This window comes from Patagioenas fasciata, chromosome 28, assembly GCF_037038585.1.
Source record: "Patagioenas fasciata isolate bPatFas1 chromosome 28, bPatFas1.hap1, whole genome shotgun sequence".
NCBI classification, from domain to species: Eukaryota; Metazoa; Chordata; class Aves; order Columbiformes; family Columbidae; genus Patagioenas; species Patagioenas fasciata.
This window is the reverse complement of record NC_092547.1, coordinates 4953617-4974940: the sequence shown is the minus strand read 5'-3', so window position 1 is coordinate 4974940 and position 21324 is coordinate 4953617. Positions and strand designations below refer to the sequence as shown.

At 57.3% G+C, this 21324-nt stretch overlaps 1 protein-coding gene across 5 annotated transcripts; it reads left to right on the top strand.

The window, feature by feature from the left end:
- The first annotated feature begins 19 nt into the window (after nt 1–19).
- IKZF4 (IKAROS family zinc finger 4) lies at nt 20–19744 on the top strand. 5 transcript variants are annotated; one of them, XM_071799863.1, is made up of 9 exons: nt 20–148; nt 2732–2786; nt 6244–6348; nt 8112–8372; nt 9397–9564; nt 14637–14786; nt 15011–15145; nt 17383–17456; nt 17607–19744. In XM_071799863.1, exons 2-9 carry the CDS (start codon nt 2747–2749, stop codon nt 18099–18101), a joined length of 1428 nt encoding a protein of 475 aa, XP_071655964.1. In that variant the 5' UTR covers nt 20–148; nt 2732–2746; the 3' UTR covers nt 18102–19744. The 5 variants fall into 5 exon arrangements, with proteins under 5 accessions (XP_071655964.1, XP_071655962.1, XP_071655963.1 ...); XM_071799861.1 differs by having other exon boundaries at nt 17383–19744; XM_071799862.1 differs by having other exon boundaries at nt 15014–15145; nt 17383–19743.
- The last annotated feature ends 1580 nt before the right edge of the window (nt 19745–21324 follow it).

Here is a 21324-nt window from a genome sequence, read left to right as displayed (position 1 = left end):
GAAGTGGCTCGGGGGGGCCCGGGCGCTCCTCAGGTGAAGCCGCCGCCGGTGGAGCCGCCGATGGAGCCGCCGCGGCCCTGAGCCCCCCCCGCCGCTCCCTGAGCCCCGCGGCCGGGCCGGCCCGGGGGGGCCTCCCCGCGCCCCGCCGGTGAGAGAACGGGGGGCGGCGGGGGGGGCTGTCAGGGAGCGGGGGGGGTGTTTGAGGGGGGGGGTGTCCGGCTCCTTTGGGCCCGTGTGCTGGGGATGTCAGGGGTTTGGGGAGGGTCCACCCCCCCACGGGGTCCCGTTTGGGTGAGGGGGGAGCCCTGAAATCCCCTCGTAGCCCTTTCCCCAGCGCGGGGGGGGCTGTGGTGGGGTCCGTTTGTCCGTCTGCGTTGGGCATCGTTTCCCGCCTTGGGATTTTGGGGGGGGGCCTCTTGCCCCCCCATTGATGTGGGGGGGATGCTCAGGTGTGGGGTCCCCCCCGTTTCTGTGCGTCCCCCCCGTTTCTATGCATTCCCCCCATTTCTACGTGTCCCCCCCATTATTGGCTGCACAGCAGCTTTGGGGACATTGGGGGGGCTCCCAAAAACCCCGGTGCCACCAACCCGCTCCCTTTGATCACCCCAAACCAGGGGGGTCCCCCAGGGGGCCGGGACAAGGCTCCGGTTGCTCCTTCATGAAGTCCCAGATACATGGAGGGGGGTCCCTTGGACACCAACATTTTTGGGGGACACTCGTGGGTCCCATCCCCCTGGTGCCCCCAGATTATGGGGTTTGTCCCCATTTCACCTTTTGCTCACGAACACTCAGGGACACCCCAGTGTCCCCAAAGCACTCAGTGTCCCCAAGACACTCGGTGTCCCCAAAACAACTCAGTGTCCCCAAAACTCTCAGTGTCCCCAGCGCCCGTCGCATTCGCGCAATTTCAGGATCAGGGAATTTCACCACGCAACCCAGGGGGGAATTTTCCTCCGCTCCCAGCGAATCGATTCCATTTAAAACCTGAGCATCGTTAGCGAACGCGTCCGTCTGTCCGAACAAACACTGAAGAAGAAGCGGCTTCTCCATCCTCCAGACTCTTCCCCTCTCTTGCGGGCTCAGGTTGTGATTTGGTGACACCCGGAGGGGCTGTGGCACCCAACACAGACTCAATTCCTGCTTGGCCAGCGATTCCAACCCGGTGGCGGCCGCCGGACCCCGGGAACGGCTTTAAAATGAGGGATTTATTATTGTTTGTGCTGCTTTTTGCCATTGGCGGCTTTGAAGCGGAATCACATCGGTGAGCGGGCGACGCTTGTGTTGCGTTCGCTGCTCCAAGCGTCACCCCCCCGTACGGGAAAATGGGGGGAAACGTGGTATTTTGGGGTATTCTACCATCCCGGGGCCGCTCGGAGCCCGTTATTAACAGCTCGTTATTAGCGCAAAGGGCGTTTGCTAATTACATCACGCCCAGACGGAGCATGTATTTGTTATAAATTGGGTTAATTCTGAGGAGTTATTTTTTATTCCTTATTCCTTGAGCGTCGCCGCTTGGGGCAAAGTCCTCATTTCGGAGGGGAGGGCGCGAGCGGCGCCGTTCTGCTCTCATTTCCCTGCGTGTTTCAGGCTGCGCTTCCCAAGCTGATGATCCCACCTGATGAAGAACCCGAGACGGCCCCAAACCGGGAGATTCAGCCCCAAACCGGGAGATTCAGCCCCAAACCAGGAGGTTTGGCCCCAATCGGTGTCACACACACAAGTTGCGATTCCCCTTTGCGAGGCCAAATAACCCCCGGCATGGGGGTCCTGAATCAACCCCGGTGCTTGATTTAATTCCTATTTCATTTTCAAACACAAAAGGAGCGAGGATTCGATCTCTTTTAACGAGGAGGAGCGTACGGAACGGGCTCATCGTCTCTTTTAGATTTGGGTCATTATTGGCTGATTATACGAAGGGAAATTAACGTCTCGTCATCTGTGTTCCCAGGTCCCGCTGTGAGCGGTTGTTCTGTGTTCACCCATCGGTCGCTCGGCCCTTGCTCTTTATTTTATTAGTTTATAAATTGCGTGAAGTTTAAGAGATTCCGACCTGAATTACGTTCTTCTCCGTTCATCTTACATTCCGGGGCGCTAAGCCCAGCTTAGGGGCGCTAAGCCCAGCTTAAGGCACCTCATCTGCATCTGTGCTTACCCGGCGTTGCTGTTGGTACCATTCAAGAAGTTGTTGTAAGAGTAAATCCATGTTTCAAAGGGGCGGCACCAAAAGGCAGCAACTGGTGTCTTTCCACTCCGAAAAGGCACCAAAACACCCCAAAAACCCCCTGGGGCTTGTGGACAAATGGGGCGAAGGAGCCACCACGCGATCCCCTTTGCGAGGAGATTCATCCCCGCTAATTATTGCTTGATTTTTAATTGTTCTCCGTGGCAAACCCTCCATTTCCACCCCCCAACAGCAAAACCCCTTGTTTCTCAAACCGGGCTCGTTTTGTTCCTTAAACAGCCGGAATAATCACCAAATAAAACCTGTTTGAATATATAAAACATTCGTTATCTCCCCAAATGGGGCGAGCAACACATGCGGTTGATTCTTTGCTGTTGGGACAGCATCTCGTGCCCAAAACCCTGTGGTTTCTCATAGATAAGCCAAAACCTTCGCCTTGGGACGGACCCGCCGCGTTTCCCGGTGTAAATACCAGCTCCAAAAGCCGGTTTTAGCGCGGGAGGGGGGGAGTTTGAGCAGCTCTGACCCCGCTCTGCTCTTCTCTTTCAGCAAAGCACCTGAAGGATGGACATAGAAGACTGTAATGGCCGATCTTACATATCTGGTACGTCCCATCTCGGTTTTAGCGGCGTTTTCGGGTCGGTGACGCTCGGGTTCGTCCTCTGTCCCCATCTCGGTCGCTTCGATGTCACGGATTGAGTGTTGAACGGGATTCAGGGCATCAGCATCTTTCCTTAAGTACCTGAGAAGCGTAATAAACGGCTCGTTTGAAAAGAGTGGTATTTAGGCTGAGCCTGGGAAGTTTAGGCTCGGGTTATGCCTTTTATGGAAAGGATTTTCCCTCTCGACAGCGGGAGGTGTCAGGGAGGTTGGTCCTTCTTTGGGGCTCCCGAAACAGGGGGTTCAGTCCCAATCTCAGGGATGTTGAACCCACAATTTGATATTTAGGTTGATCCGCTCGCCTGCAAATCCCACCGGTGGGTTTGGGATGGTTTGGGGTGCGAACCCCTCGCTTTGTCTGTCTTAAAAACGGGGGGTTCGGGTCAAACTTGGTGCAGGTTTAGAAGCGGCGAAGGCAGAAGGAGCTCGAGGGTCTCCCCGATGATTCTGCGCTCGTATGGTGCTTGCGGAGCGAATCCCCCAACCTAGAGGTTGGTACCAACCTAACGAAGCTCAGCTCATCGTTAGGGCCGAGGTCAGCGCCTGCTAATTAAGGTTGGGCGGCTGAGCACTGCGATGAGCAGAGGAAACGGAGCGGAGCCTCGAAACTCACTTCTGCGAAACAGGTTTTAATTAAACGAACTCTTAAGTTCGTCAACCGAAAGCCCGGAAACTCTTCGCAAAATGCGAAATGCGGGGTGGTTTTTGCCTTTGAATTCTTCACCGGAAAACAGAGCGGTTTTGAAAGGGTTCTGGGTGGGACGGAGCCGGTATCGTGGGGGGACCCCCCAAAAAACCCCCCCCAAAAAGGGGTGTTTGGGTGGGGGGGGTCGCTCGGAGCGTGTCCCTTTGGGAGCCAACCAAATGTCGCCCGAAATTGCCCAAAATCTGAGGAGTTTTTGGGGAGGGGAATTGCTGGGGACCCCGAATTTGGGGAGGTTTGGGTGGTGGGATCGACTCGGTTACCATGGGGGATCCTTTGGGTTAAAAGGGGGATCCTTTGGGATAGAAGAGGGATCCTTTGGGGTTAGGGGGAACCTTTGGGGTTAGGGGGAACCTTTGGGGTTAGGGGGATCCTTTGGGATACAAGAGGGATCCTTTGGGATTAGGGGGAACCTTTGGGATTAGGGGGGTTGTTTAGGATAAAAGGGGGATCCTTTGGGCTAGAAGGAGGATCCTTTAGGCTACGAGAGGGATCCTTTGGGTTACAAGAGGGATCCTTTGGGTTAAACAGGGATCCTTTAGGGTACAAGAGGGATCCTTTGGGGTACAAGAGGGGGATCCCCTGGCATCCAGAGGGTAGCGGAGCTGAGTTTGGAGCAGAGAACAGCGCACCACATCCAACCTTTGTACCCGAAAGAGCCAAGGAGCCACTTTTTGGCTTCTATTCTTCTCAGCCTTGAACTTCAGCTCCAGTTTGGGGTGCTGAGCCTTTCCCCGAGGCGCCGGGATAGGGAACGGGCTGGAAAACGGGGTTTTCCTCTGGCAAACGGGGGTTTCTGCTGTCAGCATCACCCGGGCGCTCTCAGCCTTAAACCCGGCACCAAGGTCGGGTTTAGCAAAGCCACCAAAACCCAACTCGCGGCGGCTCCGCTGGTTTGATACGGATGCTGGAAAGCTGCGAATCGCCTCTTTTTGCACCCGAGCATCTCCCCACATCCCGGGGGGGTCCCAATGACAATGTCCCCTCCGCTCCCGGAGCCGTCGACGATGCCGTCGTCGCTCTGCCCGTCGCACCCTCCATTTCCCGCCCGGGTTTCGGGTCCTGTGTCAAACCCCCGTGTCCCCCCCGTGGTTCCCGCTCCCCGGTGCTCTCTGCCGGTAAAACCGGCGGTGGTTTTTCCCTGGTTTCCAGGAATAATCCGCTCTTCCTGGAAGGTGAGCGGCTGCGTGCGGCCCCGGTTTCCAAGGAGTTGGCTGCGGTAGCGCTCCGGGGCATCGAGGTACGGGGAGAATAACATAACGGGGGGGGAGATTGAGATAACTCAGTGCCGCACGCAGGGGGATGCACAGGGAGTGAATCTCATGGATATTGGGGGGTTTGAACCCCCAGTGTTGGTGGGGAGGGGGGAAAAGCGCCCGGACCCCCCCGCAGTCCCTATGGAAGGGAATGTGGACCCCTGGGGGGTTTTGGTCCTTGGAGTGATGGGGAGAGGGGTTCTCCCCCCCCTCCACAAAGCTCGTTACTCAGCTTTCTCGTTAACCCCTTGTGTCGCGGCGGCTTCATGAGACTCAAGTTCACTGGGGATGGGGGGGGGTTCACCAAATCAGTGACTGCGGGAGGAAAGAGCAACCCCTGGGGGGGTGAATGGGGCTGGGGGTCCCGACTGAATTGTGGTTTAAGGAGATGGTTCCTGAGCTCAGTGTCCTGGTTGCTGTTGAGTTCTGGGCTGAACTGGGGCCCCTGGGCTGAACTGGGAGCTCTGGGCTGAACTGGGAGCCCCCAGGCCGAACTGGGGGCCCTGAGGTGAACTGGGAGCACCCAGCCGAACTGGGGGCCCCTGGCTGAACTGGGGCCACTGGGCTGAGCTGGGGGACCTGGGCCGAACTGGGGGCCCCGGGCCGAACTGCGGGCCCTGGGGTGAACTGGGGGCCCTGGGGTGAACTGGGGACCCCGGGCCCAAGTGGGGGCCCTGGAGTGAACGGGGGGCCCTGGGCCGAACTGGGAGCCCCGAGGTGAACTGGGCGCCCGGGATCAAACTGGGGGCCCTGGGATGAACTGGGGCCCCTGGGCTGAACTGGGGGCCCGGCGCCGAACTGGGAGCCCTGGGGTGAACTGGGGACCCCGGGCCGAACTGGGAGCCCGGGGCCGAACTGGGGGCCCTGGGGTCGAACTGGGGGCCCTGGGGTGAACTGGGAGCCCTGGGGTGAACTGGGGACCCCGGGCCGAACTGGGAGCCCTGGGGTGAACTGGGGGTCCTTGGCCGAACTGGGGGCCCCAGGAGAAGAGTTTCTGCAGGTGGGAATATTCCAATATAACATTCCCAGCTGCACTAAGGGCCCTTGTGAGACCAGCTGTCCCCATCCTGGCACCCTGGGGACATGGGGGGGCTGGCAGGGCCCCCCAGACGGTGTCACCGGAACAGAAACCGGCTGCGCCCCAAGGGGAAAGAATGAGTCGGAGGTGCCGCGCAAACCGAATTGACTTTTGGTGTGAACGGGCCCATCGCGGGGTCCGTCCGGGGTGTCCCTGGGGTGCGAGTGGCACCTGGGCATTGTCACCATTGCCACCAGGGTGGGTTTTGGGGATGGTGGTGGCTGGAGGAGCGCGGTCCAGAAAGCACCGAGCTCTGGGCGGGACGGTGCGGTGGGGGTGACGCCGCGTCCCCCAACCCCACAGCACCCCCTTTTGAAACTGGGGGGGTTTTGGGTGCCGCTGATGTGTGTTTCCCCTCCCGAAGGCAGCGGGGATTCCTCGCTGGAGAAGGAGTTCAGCTCGGCCATCGTGGGCGCCACGGTGAGCACCCCCAACAGCCAGCACTCCTCCCCGAGCCGCTCGCTCAGTGGTGAGTACCCAAAAACCCCCATTTCACCCCAAAACCCCCGCCGGGGTCTGTCCTGCTCCCGGGTGTGACAGCGGTGCCGGCTGCTGCTGCCATGGGGTTTTTTATGGGTTCTGACTCTGGTTTTCAACCCAAGAGGATAAAACCCGCAAGGGTCTGATTTTCCCTCTCTCCTGCCTTCCCACGGGCGATTCCATGTTGTTTTTCTATATATGGCTTTCCCATCCGTCCCTTTCCTGTGCATCCCTTTCCCATTCATCCATCCCTTTCCCATCCATCCGTCCCTTTCCCATCCATCCGTCCCTTTCCCATCCATCCGTCCCTTTCCCATCCGTCCCTTTCCCATCTGTCCCTTTCCCATCCGTCCCTTTCCCTTCCATCTGTCCCTTTCTCATCTTTCCCTTTTCCATCCGTCCCTTTCCCTTCCATCCGTCCCTTTTCCATCCATCCCTTTTCCATCTGACCCTTTCCCATCCATCCATCCATCCCTTTCCCTTCTATCCATCCTTTTCCCACTATCCCTTTCCTGTCCATCCGTCCCTTTCCCATCTCTCCCTTTTCCATCCATCCTTTTCCCATCTATCCCTTTCCCTTTCCCTCCATCCCTTTCCCACTGTGCTTTTCCCATCCATCCATCCCTTTCCCATCCTTCCATTCCCACCCACCCCTTTCCCACGTGTGCCCAGCGAGGACACTTGCGACACCCCCGCTTAAATCCCGGCGTTTGACGCTCGCTCCTTCCAACCCAACCTAACCCCCCCCTCCCCAGAACACCCCATTTCCAGCCTGCATCACCTCCGCTGCCATTTCCCCCTTTACTTTCCATCCGCCCCCGAAGCCGCTCGGCCGCTCCGCCGAGAAACTCAACCTCGGCGCTTTGTGTTTGTTCCTGGGTTCTGAGAGCTTGATGAGAAGCGAAGGGGCCGGGGTGCACGGACGGGAGGACAATTCCGCTCCCTTCCCCGCGGCGCCGCTGATCCCACGCGACTCCCCGGCCGCAGACGTCGTGCCCGGAGGAGCCGGAGTGTTACATAACCTGTTCCGCTCAGCACCGCGCTCCTTCTGAAAAGAGAATTACACAACAATACTTGCCCACCCGGGAAAATGAAATAAGCCCCCAGGGAATGGGGGAAAAGATGTTTAAAAGGAGACGCGATGAGAAGAATCAAAGCGCGGCGAATGTTGATGTATCTGGCAGAGGAGCTTTTCGCTTCGCTTTAGTGCATCGGGGGTCAGCGACAAACGAGGATTTGTCACCATCCCCGGTTTGGGATGGAGGGGACAGAGCTGGGGAGGCACCAACCGGTGCATCCAACCACCTTCTTGAGTGGCTTTTTGTACCTTTTGATAGCGGATCCCGCAGCAAAGATGGAAACTCAGCGTGAAACAACATCCTTAACAAGCCAGGATTCACTGACCAACCCCAAAACGTGTGTTGGGCTCTTTGTGCCGCTGCATTTTGAGCTTTTACTGCTTCAGGGAGTCCAAATTGAATATTTTCCCTTCCTCTGCTGCACTTTACGGGCACGAGTGGTTCTTTGAATCCAGCACACTTTGTCTTCACACCTTGGTGTGCGAACCATCCCTCCCATCACATCCCACGATGCGTTTTGTGCCCGTTCTTGCCCAGTGGACAAAACAAGACGCGTGTTTATCGCAAATAAGTCGCGCCTCCCGCTGTTTTAGGTGTTAAACCCCGCCTAAGCTGTGCTGGCGACTGTTTTATGGTTTAATCTAAGGTTTAATCCTCTCCCGCTTCCTCGCAGCGAACTCCATCAAGGTGGAGATGTACAGCGATGAGGAGGGCAGCCGGCTGCTGGCGCAGGACGACCGCGCGCTGGACAAGGACGACAGCGTCATCGTGGACGACTCGCTCTCCGAACCCTTGGGCTACTGCGACGGGACGGGCCCGGAGCCGCACTCGCCGGGCGGCATCCGCTTGCCCAACGGCAAACTCAAGTGCGACGTGTGCGGCATGGTGTGCATCGGCCCCAACGTGCTCATGGTGCACAAGCGCAGCCACACCGGTGAGGGGGACGTGGGGACGCGTTTTGGGACGGGGGTGACACCGACAAAGGGTGTTTTTTCCACCCAAAATGGTTCTGTGATTCTATGATTCCACCCCGGGGAGGGACAGAAACCTCCACATCATTGAGTCCAACCGCAACGCAACACCGGTGCTAAAATGTCCCCATGAATGTCACCTGTTCACCCCCCCAGGCATGGCGACTCCACCACCGTGTGTTCAATGCCCCACAGCCCTTTGGGGAAGGAATCACCCCAAATTTGCCCCCTCAGCCTCCCCTGGTGCAATGTGAGGCTGTTTCCTCTTCTACAAGGTGCTTTCAAGCGTCACCTTAATTTCATAGAATCACAGAATCATTTTGGTTGGAACAGACCCTCAGGATCATCAACCCAGCCATAACCCAACTCCAGCACTAAACCTAAACCCTAAACCTCATCTAAACACCTTTTAAACCCCCCAGGGATGGCGACTCCAGCACTGCCCTGGGCAACCTGTTCAGTGCCCTTTGGGGAAGGAATCGCCCCAAATTTGCCCCTTCAGCCTCCCCTGGTGCAACTTGAGGCTGTTTCCTCTTCTACCGGGTGTTTCCACCATCACCCCAGTTTCTCCAGCATCACCTTAATTTCATAGAATCATAATTTCGGTTGGAACAGACCCTCAGGATCATCGATCCAACCAGAACCCAACTCCAGCACTAAACCTAAACCCTAAACCTCATCTAAACACCTTTTAAACCCCTCCAGGGATGGCGACTCCAGCACTGCCCTGGGCAGCCTGTTCAATGCCCAACAGCCCTTTAATAGATGAATTCTCCCTAATTTCCAACCTCAACCCCCTTCCTCAGCTCCGTTCCCTTCTCCAGCACCTCAAGGTGTTTCTTCTTGTGAGGGTCCCAAAAACCAGCCACTCGTTAAACTGGGACTTTCCTTATCAAACTTCTGCTCTCTCAGGCTGTTGATCCACAAGCTGCTCTTCCCCCAAATTAGCAAAGCGCCGTTTAATGAGGAGTTTGTGTGTGTTTGCAGGAGAAAGGCCGTTCCACTGCAACCAGTGCGGAGCCTCCTTCACCCAGAAGGGAAACCTCCTGCGCCACATCAAGCTGCACTCGGGCGAGAAACCCTTCAAGTGTCCCTTCTGCAACTACGCCTGTCGCCGGAGGGACGCGCTCACCGGCCACCTGCGCACGCACTCCGGTGGGTACGCGCCGGGGGGGGCGAAAACGGGGGACTGAGCCCGGTTTACCAAAGCCACGGTGCAAAAGCAGGGATTTGAGCTCAGTTTCCCAAAGCGATGGCCCGAAAACCAGAGGTCTGAACCTGTATTCCCAAAGCCATGGTCCAAAAAGCAGGGATTTGAGTCCAGTTTCCCAAAGTGATGGTGCAAAACCAGGGGTTTGAGCTCAGTTTCCCAAAGCTATGATCCAAAAAGCAGGGATTTGAGCTCAGTTTCCCAAAGTGATGCCCTGAAAACCAGAGGTCTGAACCCGTTTTCCCAAAGCCATGGTGCAAAAGCAGGGATTTGAGCTCAGTTTCCCAAAGCGATGGCCCGAAAACCAGAGGTCTGAACCTGTATTCCCAAAGCCATGGTCCAAAAAGCAGGGATTTGAGTCCAGTTTCCCAAAGTGATGGTGCAAAACCAGGGGTTTGAGCTCAGTTTCCCAAAGCTATGATCCAAAAAGCAGGGATTTGAGCTCAGTTTCCCAAAGTGATGCCCTGAAAACCAGAGGTCTGAACCCATTTTCCCAAAGCCATGGTGCAAAAGCAGGGATTTGAGCTCAGTTTCCCAAAGCGACGGCCCGAAAACCAGAGATCTGAACCCGTTTCCTCAAAGCCATGGTCCAAAAAGCAGGGATTTGAGTCCAGTTTCCTAAAGTGATGGTGCAAAACCAGGGATTTGAGCTCAGTTTCCCAAAGCTATGATCCAAAAGCAGGGATTTGAGCTCAGTTTCCCAAAGCGATGACCCGAAAACCAGAGATCTGAACCCATTTTCCCAAAGTGATGGCCCCAAAACCAGGAATTTGGACCCATTTTTTCAAAAGTATGGCCCAAAGAACAGGGATTTGAGCCTGGTTTCCCAAAACTATGGCCAAGAAAACAGGGATTTGGGCCCAGTTCCCAAAGCCATGGCCAAGAAAACAGGGATTTGAGCCCAGTTTCATAAAGTGATGTTGCAAAACTGGGGATTTGAGCTCAGTTTCCTAAAGCCATGGTGCAAAACCAGATATTTGAGCCCATTTTCCTAAAGCGATGGTGCAAAAAACAGGGATCTAAGCCTATTTTCCTAAAGCCATGGCCCAAAAACCAGGGATTTGAGGCTGATTTCCCAAAGCAATGGTGCAAACAAGGGGGTTGAGCCCAGTTTCCTTAAGCAATGGCCCAAAAACAAGAGATCTGAGCCCATTTTCCCAAAGCCAGGCTCCAAAAACCAGGGAGCTGAGCCCATTTTCCTAAAGCCATGGCCCAAAACCCAGGCGTTCGAGCCCCATTTCCCAAAGCCAGGCTCCAAAAACCAGGGATCTGAGCCCATTTTCCTAAAGCCATGGCCCAAAACCCAGGCATTCGAGCCCCATTTCCCAAAGCCAGGCTCCAAAAACCAGGGAGCTGAGCCCATTTTCCTAAAGCCATGGCCCAAAACCCAGGCGTTCAAGCCCCGTTTCCCAAAGCCAGGCTCCAAAAACCAGGGAGCTGAGCCCATTTTCCTAAACCCATGGCCCAAAACCCAGGCGTTCGAGCCCCATTTCCCAAAGCCAGGCTCCAAAAACCAGGGAGCTGAGCCCATTTTCCTAAACCCTTGGCCCAAAACCCAGGCGTTCAAGCCCCGTTTCCCAAAGCCAGGCTCCAAAAACCAGGGAGCTGAGCCCATTTTCCTAAAGCCATGGCCCAAAACCCAGGCATTCGAGCCCCCTTTCCCAAAGCCAGGCTCCAAAAACCAGGGATCTGAGCCCATTTTCCCAACGCGACATCTCAAAGCCAAGCATCTAAGCCCGGTTTCCCAGAGCCTCGACCTCCCGTTGCAGACCGACCTTCCAAGGCCTTTGTGCCGCTTTGTCCCCGCACTTCCCGAGGGAGCGATCGCACCCCTTTCTCACACAGATCAATGTTTAATCGGTTTTATGGAGCAGCACGGCCCGCCCTGGGGAGCGCCCCGGCCCGAGCGCCTTTTCTTTACTCATTGCTTCAACATTGGCCTTTTCCTTTCCAAACCATGACATTTGCGACGTGGTTTTTTCCGTGATGTAACAACCGGGGGCTGGATGGGAAATCCACGCTCTATTTTCACCCTTTTTCCCCCCGTTTCGCGCGCCGGCGCTTTGCTAAAGTTCAATTGAACACCTGCAGCTCCAACCTTTTGAAATGAGAATCATGGGCTCCCTCTGAGCACAAAATCCACCCCTAAAAGCCTCCTCATTGCTCCCCCTCGCATGAAAACATCAATTTCCTTCAAATCTCTCCCTTTTTCAAATGATGCTTTGACTTCATGCTCCCACTTTGCGAAACTGATTCCTATGGGACTTTATCACCCGCATCAGAGGCATTTTGGGGAGGGAAACCCAAGCTATTGAGTCTAAAACAGCGCCGGCGCTTCATTATGGTTTATTCTCTAAGCCTTTTCGGGTCTCATCTGGTTCTCCAGCCTGGGTAGGGCAACGTGTGACAATTCAGAAGCCGCGGTGACATTTTGGGTACCGAAATGACCGGGAACGCATTCGTTTGGCTCCGGGAAGGTGAGGTCAACCTCGGCTTTGCCGCTTGATGCCAAATCCCATCCCCGCATTCTTTCCTTATCTCTAAGAAAGCAAAAAGGCAGGAGCTGGAGGCACAAACCGCGGTGTCGTTGACTCCGGGGAGCAAAGAGCGTGTCCCCTGCTTTCAAAATACCTCCCTGTGTATCTAGGGAGATGTTTCCTTAAGGAAAATCTCTGTTCTTCATTTATTCCACCCCCCTGGTGTTGGGTTGTGGGGTTTCGATGGGGCCAAACCCCAAATCAGAGCCAAAACTTGAGCTTCGCTCAGGGGACGCAAATCATCCAGTTCAGGGGTGCGGGGACATCGCCGATCGTGTCCCCCCTTGGTCAGGAAGCGTCGCCTCGATCCGTTCAATCAAGCAACACAGAATTGGGACAAACCCTATCAGCCACCCAAATTAGCTTTGATGGGAGCTAATTACCAAGAAAAGCCTCGTTTTCGGGTAACGAGGGGCCCCTGCGTTTCATGCCGGCCCCGCGGGGGACGCGGAGCTTTCATCTCATAACACGCCGTCCGAAAGGAGGAAAACCGACGAGGTATTAAACCCAGATCAAACAACGCTCGAGAATAGATCAGAAGCTTCAGCACCCCCCAGCCCCCCGAGATCTCCCACCCCCGTGGCTTCACGGCCCCGTAAATCAGGTTGAGGTTGGAAATTTGGGGTGATTTCTTGCCAATAAAAGGCTGTTGGGTGTCGCCATCCCTGGAGGGTCGAACAGACGAGGTTCGCAGGGATGTGATGATCTTGAACTCGACGATATTCAGTCTTTTCCACCCAAAATGATTTGGCGATTCCTCTGGAGCATCTTTATGAGCTGGAGAAGCCAAGAGGGACCTTAAATGTTCCAAGAGGATGGACCCAGTTCTTCAGTAATGGGCACAGACCAAAACGCCGGACGTTCAAGAAGAAACCTCTTCATTTTGGGGACACATTTGGGACAGACGACTCCAGCGCAGCTCAGGAAGCACCAACACGGTTGGTATTTCATTGACAAGCACCAAAACGGAGCCATTTGGAGGAACCTTCGCTTGGAAGTGACGCGGATCAAGGAGACGCGATGGGATTTGGCGCCGAGGCCGTCGCATCCGCGTCACTGGCGGCGAATTCCTAACGCGTGGTGTTGAGTTCCGGTGACACCCTTGCGTCCCTTGGGGACATTTGTGACAACGCTGCCGCCCGCGAGGATAAATTTGCGCTCATCAGCAGCTTCTTGGGGTTGATTTTTAACTGTGGTTTTGGGGCAGGAACCGGTAAAATCGGCACCGCTGCAAAACACACAAATCCAGGTGATAAAGTTGGGGCGGGGGGTAAAAGCGAATTCACCTACAGCGTCAAAATGTGTGGTGTTTTATTTTAAAAGAGCAGTTAAAGGTTAAACCACAAGCTGCAAAAATAACACCCCCAAAGAAGCCCGGCGGGACAGGAACAAAGAGCGCGGGTTAGGTGGCACCTCGGAGCAAAAACACCAGGCGCCCGTTTTGGGGCGTTTTCAGCCAGAAGGGGGAAAATTGAGAGAGGTGAGGATGAAAAGTAAAGTAATTAAGAAGTTGGGGGGCCTGGCTGCCCGCTATAAATATCAACGTTGATGTGAAGCAAGGTTTGGGAAGAGTTGAGTTAGCTTGGGAAGAGCTGGGTTGGGAAGGGCTGGGTTGGGAAGAGCTGGGTTGGGAAGAGCTGGGTTGGGAAGAGCTGGGTTGGAAAGAGCTGGGTTGGAAAGAGTTGGGTTGGGTAGAGCTGGGTCGGGAAGGGTTGGGGTGGGAAGAGTTGAGTTGGGAAGAGTTGAGTGGGGAAGAGTTGGGTTGGGTAGAGCTGGGTTGGGAAGGGTTGGGTTGGGAAGAGCTGGTGTGGAAAGAGTTGGCTTGGGAAGAGTTGAGTTGGCTTGGGAAGAGTTGGGTTGGGTAGAGCTGGGTTGGGAAGGGTTGGGGTGGGAAGAGCTGGTGTGGGAAGAGTTGGCTTGGGAAGGGTTGAGTTGGCTTGGGAAGGGTTGAGTTGGCTTGGGAAGAGTTGAGTTGGCTTGGGAAGAGTTGGGTTGGGTAGAGCTGGGTTGGGAAGGGTTGAGTTAGGAAGAGCTGGGTTGGGAAGGGTTGGGTTAGGAAGAGCTGGGTTGGGAAGGGTTGGGTTAGGAAGAGCTGGGTTGGGAAGAGCTGGTGTGGGAAGAGTTGGGTTGGGAAGATTTGAGTTGGCTTGGGAAAGGTTGGCTTGGGAAGAGTTGGCTTGGCAAGAGCCAAACATGACTCGTTTTGCTTTAGATATTGCACCAAATTGTGATTTATTTCAATAGGAGCCCCCAGCCCTTGTTCCGATGTGGGGGCGACTTTGGGGTTCGCACAGCGGCGTTTTGGGGCTGTTTCGTTGACCGGCACCAACAGCCACGCGGGTCGCATCTTCCTCCCCTCCTCGCTCATTTTAACCCATTCCTACCTCTTTTCTCTCCGTTCCACACCCATCCAAGCCCTTTGGCGAGGGGGAAATACCGTTCTTAACCATATTGGGGTGTTTTTTGGCATGTTTTCGCAGTCTCCTCCCCCACCGTCGGCAAACCCTACAAGTGCAACTACTGCGGGCGCAGCTACAAGCAGCAGAGCACGTTGGAGGAGCACCGGGAGCGCTGCCACAGCTACCTGCAGAGCCTCAGCGCCGAACCGCAGCTGCTACCGGGACAACCGGGTCAGTACCGGGACACCACACGCACCCCTTGATTCCATTTCCAACCCCTTCGCTTCGGGGTGCAACCAAACCATGAGTTTTTCCGGCGTTTCGCGGCCAATTTGGTGCCTCTAGATGCGCCGTTCTAACCGGATAACACGAAACCGGGCACGGAGTCGCCCCCCAGGGTCACGGTGTCCCCGTTTTCCCCCCCCGTGAACTCCGATTTTCCTGCTTTGTGGCAGCAGGTGACGAGATGCGCGAGCTGGAGATGGTGCCGGATTCTCTGCTCCACGGCTCGAGCGACCGGCCGCCGTTTCTCGACCGGCTCGGCAACAGCCTCGCCAAACGGAAACGCTCCACACCGCAGAAGTTCGTGGGTAAGGGGGTTTTCTTTTGTCCCCCCCCCTCCCCCAAATTAGGGCTGGTCCCCAAAACCAACACTGCCCCCTTAAACCAGGCTGCTCCCTTAAACCAGCACTGCCCCCTTAAACCAGGCTGCTCCCCAAACGTGGGGCTGCCCCCTTAAACCAGCGCTGCCTCCCTTAAACCAGCACTGCCCCCTTAAACCAGGGCTGCCCCCTTAATCCAGGCTGCTCCCCAAACCTGGAGCTGCCCCCTTAAACCAGCGCTGCCTCCCTTAAACCAGCGCTGCTCCCTTAAACGAGGCTGCCCCTCAAACCTGGGGCTGCCCCCTTAAACCAGGGCTGCCCCCTTAAACCAGGGCTGCCCCCTTAAACCAGGGCTGCCCCCTTAATCCAGCGCTGCCCCCTTAATCCAGCGCTGCCCCCTTAATCCAGCGCTGCCCCCTTAAACCAGCACTGCCCCCTTAAACCAGTGCTACTCCCTTAAACCAGGCTGCCCCCTTAATCCAGGCTGCTCCCCAAACCTGGGGCTGCCCCCTTAAACCAGCGCTGCCTCCCGTAAACCAGCGCTGCCCCCTTAAACCAGGCTGCTCCCCAAGCCTGGGGCTGCCCCTTAAACGAGGGCTACCCTCTTAAACCAGGGTTGCCCCCTTAAACCAGGCTGCTCCCCTTAAACCAGCACTGCCCCCTTAATCCAGGCTGCTCCCCAAACCTGGAGCTGCTCCCTTAAACCGGGGCTGCCCCCTTAATCCAGGCTGCTCCCCAAACCTGGAGCTGCCCCCTTAAACCAGGGCTGCTCCCTTAAACCAGGCTGCTCCCCTTAAACCAGGCTGCTCCCCTTAAACCAGGGCTGCCCCCTTAAACCAGGCTGCTCCCCTTAAACCAGGGCTGCCCCCTTAAACCAGGGCTGCCCACTTAAACCAGGCTGCTCCTCAAACCTGGGGCTGCCCCCTTAAACGTGCGCTGCCCCCCATAAACCAGGGTTGCCCCCTTAAACCAGGGTTGCCCCCTTAAACCAGCGCTGCCTCCTTAAACCAGGGCTGCCCCCTTAAACCAGGGCTGCCCCCTTAAACCAGTGCTGCCTCCCTTAAACCAGGGCTACCCCCTTAAACCAGGCTGCTCCCCAAACCTGGGTCTGCCCCCAAAACCAGGGTTGGGCTCCGGAACTACAGCAGCCCCCAAAAATGGGGCTGCCCCTCCAAACTGGGGCTGCCCCCCAAAACAAGGGTTGTCCCCCAAGCTGTGGCTGCACCACTAGAATCACAACTGCCCCCCCCCAAAACCAGAGCTGCCCCCGATACGATGGGTGCCCCCCAAAAGCATGACTGCCCCCAAAACCAGGGCTGCCTCCCCAAACCATGACTGCTCCACAAACCACATCTGCCCCCCAAAACCAGGGCTGCCCCCCCAAAACCAGGGCTGCCCCCCCAAAACCAGGGCTGCCCCACCAAAACCAGGGCTGCCCCCAAAACCAGGGCTGCTCCCCAAAACTATGGGTGCCTCTGAAAACCACAACTACCCCCCTAATCAGGGCTGCTCCCCAAATCCAGGGTCCCCCCAAACCATGACTGCTCCCCAAATCCAGTGCTGCCCCCAAAACCAGGGTCTCCCCCCCAAAACCACAACTTCCCCCCAAAACCAAGGCTGCTCCCCAAATCCAGGGTCCCCCCCAAGCCATGACTGGTCCCCAAATCCGGGGCTACCCCCAAAACTATGGATGCCCCCCAAACCACATCTGCCCCCCAAAACCAGGACTGGCCTCCAAAACCACAGCTACCCCCCAAAAACCAGGACTTCCCTCCCCAAACCAGGGCTGCTCCCCAGAACCACATCTGCCCCCCCAAATCTGGGGCTGCCCCCAAAACTGTGGGTGCCCCCCAAACCACAACTGCCCCCCAAAACCAGGACTGGCCTCCAAAACCACAGCTACCCCCCAAAAAACAGGGCTGCTCCCCAAACCAGGACTTCCCTCCCCAAACCAGGGCTGCCCCCCAGAACCACACCTGCCCCCCCAAATCCAGGGCTGCCCCCAAAACCACATCTGCCCCCCCAAAACCACATCTGCCCCCCCAAAACCGGGGCTGTCCCCACAACCAGGGTCCCCCCCCAAAACCACAACTGCCTCCCAAACCAGGGCTTCCCTCCCCAACCCAGGGCTTCCCCCCAAACCCGGGGGTCCCCCCAACCCAGGGCTGCCCCCCAACCTTCCCCCGCACCCCACAGCCCCCCTGACGCGTCTCTATGTCCTGCAGGTGAGAAGCAGATGCGCTTCGCCCTCTCGGACCTGCCCTTCGACGTGAGCCCCGGCTTCGAGAAGGACGTGGAGGTGCTGCCGGCCCCCCACCCCCTGGACCCCCCCTACAGCGGCTCCCTGGCCCTGCTGGGGGGGGAACCCCTGCGCCCGCTGCGCCTGCCCCCCACAAACTGCATCTCCGAGGTCACCCCGGTCATCAGCTCCGTCTACACCCAACTGCAGCCTCTCCCCACGCGCTTGGAGGTACCGGGGGGCCGGGACGGCGCCGAGGGGCCCGAGGAGCCACCGGAGCCGGTGCCGGTGCTTTACCGGACCCGAGAACCCGCCGTTTCGCCCCAAAACGGTTGCCAGGACTCCACGGACACCGAGAGTAACCACGAAGAGCGGAGCTCGCAGCCCCCGCCGGGGAGCGGCGCCGGCGGCCGCCACAGCCCCGCGTACGCCAAAGAGGACCCCAAAAGCAGCGAGGGGACCCCCGGCGGGGGACGAGGGGCCCCCCGCGCCGGGCTGCGCGTGGTGACGGAGGCCGGGGAGCCGGTGCGGGCGTTCCGGTGCGAGCATTGCCGCATCCTCTTCCTCGACCACGTCATGTTCACCATCCACATGGGCTGCCACGGCTTCAGGGACCCGCTCGAGTGCAACATCTGCGGCCACCGCAGCCAGGACCGGTACGAGTTCTCCTCCCACATCGTGCGGGGGGAGCACAAAACTGCCTGAAAACACCCCAAAAAGCACCCCCCCATGTCCCTAATCCCCCCATATCCCCATGTCCCCATATCCCCATGTCCCTATATCCCCATATCCCTATGTCCCCATGTCCCTATATCCCAGTGTCTCCATGTCCCTATATCCCCGTGTCCCCATGTCCCTATATCCCCACATCCCTTTGTCCCTGTGTCCCCCTGTCGCCATATCCCTATATCCCCATGTCCCCGTGTCCCCATCTCTCCATGTCCCTATATCCCCATGTCCCCGTGTCCCCATCTCTCCATGTCCCCATGTCCCTATATCCCCGTGTCCCCATGTCCCTATGTCCCCATGTTGCCATGTCCCCGTGTCCCCATATGCCCCTGTCCCCGTGTCCCCATGTCCCTAGATCCCCGTGTCCCCATATCCCCGTGTCCCCATGTCCCTATATCCCCATGTCCCCGTGTCCCTATATCCCCATGTCCCCGTGTCCCTAGATCCCCATGTCCCCATGTCCCCATGTCCCTATATCCCCATATCCCCGTGTCCCCATGTCCCTATCCCCCCATGTCCCTATCCCCCCATGTCCCTATCCCCCCATGTCCCCATATCCCCATGTCCCCGTGTCCCCATATCCCTATATCCCCGTGTCCCCATATCCCCATATCCCCGTGTCCCCATATCCCCATGTCCCCGTGTCCCCATATCCCAATGTCCCCATTTCCCCTTGTCCCCGTGTCCCCATATCCCAATGTCCCCATTTCCCTTTGTCCCCGTGTCCCCATATCCCAATGTCCCCATTTCCCCTTGTCCCCGTGTCCCCATATCCCAATGTCCCCATTTCCCCTTGTCCTCGTGTCCCCATATCCCAATGTCCCAATGTCCCCCTGTCCCCATATCCCCATGTCCCCATTTCCCCTTGTCCCCGTGTCCCCATCTCCCCATGTCCCCCCCATCTCCAACTCCCCCCCCCAGGCATGGAACTGTTGGTTTATTCTTTGTTTGATTTAATAGGTATTTGATTTCCTTTTCTACTCCTTTGCACTGACTTTAGCTACAAAGTATTTAAAAAACCAAGTAAAAACAAGGAAAAAATAGATAATTAACACCCCCCCCCCAACCCCGACGAGGGGGGGCTCTTAACGATCTGCCTTTTTATAAACGGACTTATTTAAATATTAACGAACTTTTTTGTGCTTCACCCCCCCCTATTATTTATTAAGCTTAGTTGCTCTTTTTATAACAATTCTTGATTGTTTTTTGGCTTTTTCACCCCAAAGTCTCACTTGAATTTTGGAGACTAAACCGCCCCCCTCCACCCCCCCCCGTAGCCCTTTCCTTGGTGCGAACCTCAGATTCGGTGCTAACCCCCCCCCTTGGGACCCCCCCAACCCAACCTGAGCTTTAACGAGTTGAAGTAAAGCGGGGACCCCCCCACAACCCCCCCAAAGAAACCAGTTTGGTACTGGGAGCTGCCCAGTTCCGCAACCCCGCGGTGCTCGATGCCCCCCCAGCCCTGGGTGGGGCGCTGGGGGTCTGGGCCCCCCCCATAAATGAAGGAATGGGGGGGGTGTGGGGGGCTCTTCCTCCCCTTCCTCCTCCTCCTCAGGCCAGTACCTCCAACCCGCGCTGCTGCAGGGGGGGCGCGGGGACCCCCCCATATTTTTTGGGGGGGTCACAATGTGTGCGGGGGGGGGGGGGAGAGTTTTGGGGGGGGTCACTTGCTGCAGCTGAGCCCCCTGTTCCCTGGGAGCCGCGTGGTTTTGGGGGGTGAGATATGGGGGGGGCACTGGAGCCGGGACCCCCAGAATGGGGCAACACCCCCCAGAATGGGGCAACCCCCCCCCCCAGGAATGGGGTGACCCCCCAGGAATGGGGCAACCCCCAGAATGGGGTGACAACCTTAAAATGGGGCGACCCCTCCCAAGATGGGGTGACCCCCCCGAGATGGGGTGATCCCCCAGAATGGGGCAACCCCCCCAGAATGGGGCGACCCCCCCAAAATGGTGTGACATCCAAAATGGGGCAACCCCTCCCAAATGGGGTGACCCCCTAAAATGGGGTGACCCCCCCAGAATGGGGCGACCCCCCCATAATGGGGTAACCCCTCCATCAATGGGTGTTCACCCCACAAAGGGGCCGACAGAACCAAAAACCTCCCCGGGGGGGGGGGGGAGGTCCCGACCGAGCTGCCCCCCCTCGGTGCTCCCCAAACCCCAATGTGGGGGGGCGGGGCGGGGGGGGGGGAGTCCCACTGTCCCCCCGCCCAGGCCCAGGGTGCCCCCCCCCCAAAGCGGGGTCTCCTGAGGCTGAAACCAAAGGTTTGTCCCTTTTTCTGTGGACACCAACGCAACCACCTCACCCCCAAAAACGGGCTTTTCCGCCCCAAAACGTCCTCTCTTTCCCTTTCCATCATTTTCCTTTTCCCGTCCAAGTCTGAACCGAAAATGTAGGAATTTTGTAAACGCTTTACTCCTGTAAATATCTATATTTTTTAATCAGATGTATGAAGAACAAACGATGTGCAATACCCCCCCCCCCAACCCCGGCCCCCTCCCTCCCTGCCCCTCTCACCCCTTTGTCGTTCATGGATTCGCTGTCGTCTTGGGGTTTTTCTTTCCCTTTTTTGTGAGGTTTGACTCGCTTTTTGGGATAAAAAACACACAACCCCCCCTCCCTTAACCCCCCCTTTCCCCCCCCCACCGTGAGCGCAGGAGCTTTTGTACCTGTAAGATATTGTAATTAGCTATTTGTGTAACGAGATCTACTACTGTAAGTTTTGTACTGTACTGGCTGAAGGTCTGTTATAAATAAACCGGAGTAATTTAACGCCGCCCCCCCGCCTCCATGTTGTGCCTTTGCTGGGATGGGGGGGGCAGGACACTGGGGACCCCCCCCGGGATTGGGGGTGACACTGGGTGGCCCCTATAGGGGTTGGGGATGGACCCAAGTGTGCATGTCCCCCCTATACAGGGTGGGACACCCCCATGAGCACTGGATGGTAGTGCCCACCCCCCCAAGTTGGGGGCGGTAGGGCACTGGGAACCCCCCCCCGGAATTGGGGGGTGACACTGGGGGTGCCCTATAGGGGTTGTGGGGGGACCCAAGTGTGTCCCCCCCTATACAGGGTGGGACACCCCCATGAGCACTGGATGGTAATGCCCAACCCCCCAAGTTGGGGGGGGCAGGGCGCTGGGAACCCCCCCCGGAATTGGGGGTGACACTGGGTGGCCCCTATAGGGGTTGGGGATGG